This window comes from Phodopus roborovskii, unplaced genomic scaffold (genome assembly GCF_943737965.1).
Source record: "Phodopus roborovskii unplaced genomic scaffold, PHOROB, whole genome shotgun sequence".
Taxonomy (NCBI): Eukaryota; Metazoa; Chordata; class Mammalia; order Rodentia; family Cricetidae; genus Phodopus; species Phodopus roborovskii.
In genome coordinates this window covers 23,193,115-23,199,114 of record NW_026126517.1, presented here as the reverse complement: position 1 = coordinate 23,199,114, position 6,000 = coordinate 23,193,115, and the positions used below count along the sequence as shown (strand labels likewise).

Below are 6,000 nucleotides of genomic sequence, written 5' to 3'. Positions count from 1 at the left end.
TATTTTAAATGGCAGCATTTCTGTCAACAGAGAAGGTAAAAGCTTTGCATAGGCTCCTAAATATTTATGTACATATGACTGAATGCTCCTCAGGGTTGGTGCTGGCTGGTACTTCAGGCGTGAAGCGGCTTTTTTTTTTTTTTTTTTAATTGCCCTCCTGCAGAATACTCTTTTTTTAGGTGTATATTTTCAGAGCCTAAGTTCTTGGTGTTTGGAGGAACAGATACAGTGGGCATTCTGCAGAAGAAAGCTTTCAGCTTTGTAACTTGTATCGTATCCCTTGTATTTCAATGTCCAGAGTGCAGATGGCCTCTGAGATAGCTGGCGTTGGGGCTGGTGCCCCCAGTCCTTCGGAATCCTCTACTTTATGTGCTTCCAAGACAGATGATGCTCTCCCAGATGGCCTAAGGTAATGTGCAGACTCATGAAAAGGCTTATTTGAGAAAGGGGCTTGAAAATGGGCTTCTAACTGGCTAGCTGTAGCCTTTCCTCCTCAGCACTCTTAATGACACTCCTGCAGATTTTTTTAAAAGTAGGAACTGCTTGGTCTTTGTAGCAACTGGCACTTGGACAGGTGTGCTGGGTTAGGACATATATCCACACATTATAAAAGCATATATTTTTTGATGTGTCCTGTAAAGCCTATATGTTTATTTAATCATTCTTGTGTATCATCTTATTTTCTTCTTTCTTTTTTTAGACTTTGCAGCCCTGGCTGGCCTGGAATTCACTATGTAGACCAGATTCACCTCATACTGCCTCTGCTTCCTTAGTACTGGGATTAAAGGGATGCATTACTATGTGTGGCCATATTTATGTTTTTAAAAGTGAATATTCATTGTGTATTATGCATGCTGCGGAGGTGTGTGTACATTGGGAGGCCAGAGGACAGCTTTGTGGAATGGGCTCTTATTATTATTATGTGGGTTCCAGTGATCGAACTCAGATTGCCAGGCTTTTGTGGAAAGCACCTTTACCTGCTGAGCCATTTTGTCAGTCTTCATACTCATTTATAAGATACTTGGTTATATAGAATATATATATATACATATATATGTACAAAACTTAAACAGAAACATTATATGTATATCTTTGTTAATGTATCTTACTGTTAATGCATGTGTTATGCTTCTTATTAAAATGCATTTTTCGTTTTTTTCTTCCAACCAAATTTGTTTTTTAATTTTTTTTTTTTTTTTTCTTTTTGAGATAGGGTCTCACTATGTAGCTCTGGCTGACCTGGAGCTGGCTGTGTAGGCCCAGGGGCTGACTTTGAACTCAGAGTATGTCTGATTCCGCCTCCCAAGTGTTTAAATGTAGTGTTTATGTGTAACATCATAGTTTTCATGTGAAGATCAGGGAAATCTGCCAGAATCAGTGCTCTTCTTTCATCTTGTGGGAATCCGACTTAGGTCAGGCATGGTAGAATAGTGCCTTCACACACTGAGCCATCTCATTGGTTTCAAAACTCTTGGTGGTTGTTTTTTGAGGCAGAGTCTTTTGTAGTTCAGGCTGACCTCAAACTCACTGTGTAACAGAGTCTAATCTTGTCTCTACCTCCCAGTTGTGTGGACCACCACACTCAGCTCTCTCCTGCAGAGTCTTTCAAGCAGGAGTTGTGATTACCCAACCTTGTCTCTTGAGAATGTGTAATACACTGTTGTGTGCAATATTGAACTAAGTTGACTAGAGAACCTGGGGCCTAATACCGTAGGTATGTACATTAACACCTTCAACCCTCATTTAAGTCACTCAAGACAGGTGTTGATGTTCCTATAATAGCGAGGAAACTGAGACCCAGAGAGGTTAGTGACTTGCCCAAAGGTACAAAACTGCTAGAGTCAGAATTTGAACTCATGAACTCTGACTTAAGAGTGCTCAGTAAATATTTGTTCTTAAAAAGAGCTATTTGAGCCAGGTATGATGGCACATAACTGTAGTAAGAGTTGCTTGTTAGTGAGTGAGTAATAGGGGAAATGTTATAATAACCTACCATAAACTTGGATCTTTCTGCTTGCAGTAATTTTCTAAATTAAAGCAGCCATGTCTTTACTACTACTACTAGTAGTAGCAGCCAAAGGTTATTGATATTGAGTGTTAGGTGGACAAAACTATTTCTATTTTAGAAATAAAATAACTTGCCTAGAGGCAAATAGCTAGTAAATTGTAGAGTTTAGATTTAAATCCAGGTACTGTATTTACCCAGGTTTATAATTAAGTTCCCTGCCCCCATTCCACAGTTGGCTCTCAATAAGAATCACTGAGTATTTGCTAGGGGAGGGAAAGACATTTTCTTCAATGGCCTTGCCACTCCTATAATTAACCCTTCATCCATGCTCCTGTATGTATTAACCCTAAATAAACTTATTGGTCCTCTAAGGAAAAAAAAAAAAAGATAAAAATTAGCCAGGTTATGGTGGCGTATGCTTTTAATCCCAGCACTAAGGAGGTAGAGGCAGGTGATCTCTGAGTTTGAGGCCAGCCTGGTCTACAGAGTTGAGTTTTAGGACAGTTAAGACTAAACAGAGAAATCTTGTCTTGAAAAACAAACAAAAATTTAAAAAACTATTGAGTGTGTTTGTAAAGATGCCTGTATCACACTCAGTTGTTCTGAGGGAAGAGTACTTTACCTGAAGCCTGTTTTGGTGCCAGCTTGGGATGCTTAAAGGGTAAGTTGACAGTTACACATAGTACAGAGGAAGAGGGAAAACAGCAAAGGAATTTGATACAGACTTTTTAAAAAAATATTAGTATTATTGAGATAGGGCTTTCCTGTGTAGCCCTGACTGTCTTGGAACTCTCTTTGTAGACCAGGGTAACCTCAAACTCAGAGATCCTGCCTCTGCCTCCTGAACACTGGAATTAAAGACATGCATCACCATGCTCAGCTAATTTATTTTTATTTTATGTGCATTGGTGTTTTGCCTGCATGTATGTCTGTGTGAGGATGTCAGATGTGTGTGGAGTTACACACAGTTGTGAGCTGCCATGTGGGTACTGGGAGTTGAACCTAGGTCCTCTGGAATAACAGCCAATGCTCTTAACTGCTGAGGTATCCCTTAGCCCCTAGTTTGGTTTAGACTTTACTTCTGAGTGAAAGACTGGCTATGAATGTTGGATGTCACTGTAAGTATGTTTTAAGCATCTCTGGAAAAAGTCCTTCATTGGACTAGTGTAATGGTGTATACCTTTAATCTCAGCACTCAATAGGCAGAGGCAGGTGGGTCTCTAAGAGTTCAAGACCAGTCTGGTCTATTTAAATATGTGTTCCAGGCCAGGCAGGCCTACATAGTAAGACTTTGTCTCAAAACAAACAAACAAAACAAACAAAAAAAGCCTCCTAAGTGTTGGGATTAAAGGTATGTGCCATTACTGCCTGGCCAGATAGTGGCAGTGTTCAAAGATCTATGTGATGTGTTTGAAGGATAATTATTATTTTTAATTTAAGTTTTTAGTTGTGTTGGGGAGGGGGACTCAAGAACAACTTTAGGAGCTTTCTTATTTACTTTTATGGTTTTTTGTTTGTTTTTTGAGATAAGGTTTCCCTGTATTGCTCTGGAGCCTGTCTTGGAACTCACTCTATAGATCAGGCTGGCCTTGAACTCACAGAGATCCTCCTGCCTCTGCTTCCCAAGTGCTGGGATTAAAAGCATGCACCACCAACACCCCCGGCTAGGAGTTTTCTTCTTCCACTTTGTTACAGAGACTGGATTCAGGTCATCAGGGCTCGCATAGCAAACACCCACTGAGCTATCTTGCTAGACCAGAAAATTACTTTTTGGAACATGAGGTTGGGATAAAAACAGTGTTTTGTCAGATGTGGTGGTGCACACCTCCAATCCCAGTACTTGAAGCAAGCAGATGATACCTTCAAGACCAGTCAGTGAAGCCCTGTTTCAAATCAATCAATATATTTGTTAAACTATTATTTGTAACCAAGTTAGTACATGTACCTACTATAATTAGCATTGTCCTGTTTTTTCCTCTGTTCACAGAAGTTATTGTCACTCAGAATTTACTTTTAGATCTTCAGGGTCACTTGTGTTTAGGTACTTACTATAGGCCATCCCTAGAACTTTCCCAAGTTCTTGCCCTCCAGCTGGACTACTTGTATATGGGGTAGAAATTGTTGAGACTGGTTTCTTCTCATGATGGAGAGGGTTTATAGTATCTACTTTTGTTCTGGTGGCTGTGTTGGGGATGTGGCTCAGTGGTTAAACATTGTCCACCATGTGTAAGACCCTGGGTTTGATCCCAAGCACTGAAAAACAAAGTATTATATTTAATCTTCCAAATGTTGGGTAAAGAAAGAAATTTCCTTTTTTTTTTGTTGTTGTGCTAGGAGCAGAATCCAGGGTCTAAGGCATGCTAGTCAGGTGATATACCACTAAGCTAAAACCTTATCCCAGAAACATTGTTTTTTTTTTTTTTTTTTTTTTTTTTTTTTATAGCCCCAAAGACCCTGCCCAGAAACAGAAGAACTCATCTCCACCGAGTGTAAGTAGCCCAATGATAACCAAGGAGAGTAACAGAAATGCCCATTTGGAACACCCAGAGCAGAATCCTGGTTCATCAGCGAGTGATACCTCAGCAGCGCACCAGGAGGCTTTAGGAGGAAACTCGGTAGCCACAGCCCTTTGTCTTTCTGGCAGTGGGTCTCAGTCTGATTTGAAGGACTTGACCAGCCCGGCAGGAGAGGAGGGGGACACAAGCCTCCGGGAGAGCCTTCATCCAGTCACTCGGTCTCTTAAGGCAGGGTGCCACTCAAAACAACTTGCCTCCAGGAATTGCTCTGAAGAGAGAGCCCCAGCAGCCTCCATCCTAAAGGAAGGTAGCAGGGATGCAGGCTTGGATTTCCGACCTGTAGTGCCTCCTGCAAATGGGGTTGAAGGAGTCAGAGTGGATCAGGATGATGATCAGGATAGCTCTTCCCCGAAGCTTTCTCAGAACATTGCTGTACAGGTCAAGTATCAAGTTTCTACTACTAAAATGGAATTGGGGGAGGTGAGGGTATGAGCAATTTCTTCTTATATGTTAGAGAACTGCACTGTTTCAATTTTTGCTAGTAGTCATCATACTGTTTGCATATAACGCTATGCAATGGCTTCTTTTTGCTGTTCCAAGAACAAGAAAGCCAGTGTCTAATTTTGTAGCATGTAGGAACTATTGTGACCTACCTCCATATAATCTTTTTGGATGAAACCTTGAGTGGTGTAGATCCTTGGCATTCATACTTTTTTCACTACTCCTCCCCCCCAACAGAGTTTTTCTGTGTAACCATAATTGTCTTAGAACTCTTTGTAGACCAGGCTGGCCTCAAACTTAGAGATCTGCCCACTTCTGCCTCCTACATTCTGGGATTAAAGCTGTGTGGCACTGATGCCTGGCTAGCACTTGTACCATTAGTCTCTGTCCTCCCATTAGGAGTTCTTGCTAATTGTCTGTTCTACATCAAGAAGTACATCAAGAAGATCCCTGCTTTCTAGTGCTGGTGTGCTTTGTTGTGGGAAGAAATAGATTGCAGGAGGCAGTTGTTCTCTTAGATTTGTGGCTTTCCCTTAGACAGATTTAGACCATTTATGGGGTCAGTGAAGATTGTATTAAATGGTAATGTCTGTTTGCCAGAACTACATTGCTACTTTGTTCTCTGTTGCTGGTTTATAGGAGAAAAGGTCTAGAATAACTGTGTTAAAGTGACTTAAAGTCTTGAATATAATTTTTTTTTTTTTTTTTTTTTTTTTTTTTTGTAGACTGACTTTAAGACAGCAGATTCAGAGGTAAACACAGATCAAGATATTGAAAAGAATCTGGTAAGTTCGTACTTAAAATATCATTGTCACATAAAGCCATTGGAACACTGAATGTAGAGCCTTGTCATCTTGGTTGGGAAAAGTGCACATCTTTATACAGTCCCTGACAGTGGGAATGGACTGCCTCACCCAGCCTGTTACATTTTAACAATATCTCTTATGCCAGTCCTATTCTGAGGAGAGGACAGGG

The 6,000-nt window shown here is 40.6% G+C and overlaps 1 protein-coding gene across 2 annotated transcripts in view; it reads left to right on the top strand.

Annotated features, from left to right (window-relative positions):
* The first annotated feature begins 270 nt into the window (after positions 1–270).
* Rnf214 (ring finger protein 214) overlaps positions 271–6,000 on the top strand; it is a 30,015-nt gene continuing 24,285 nt past the window's right edge. The window contains exons 1-3 of one of the 2 annotated variants that reach the window (XM_051197316.1): positions 271–409; positions 4,452–4,497; positions 5,751–5,810. In XM_051197316.1, coding sequence (XP_051053273.1) covers positions 291–409; positions 4,452–4,497; positions 5,751–5,810 — 225 coding nt within the window. In that variant the 5' untranslated portion in view covers positions 271–290. Of the gene's footprint in view, positions 410–4,451; positions 4,963–5,750; positions 5,811–6,000 lie in introns of both variants that reach the window. The other variant, XM_051197315.1, reaches the window with a different exon arrangement.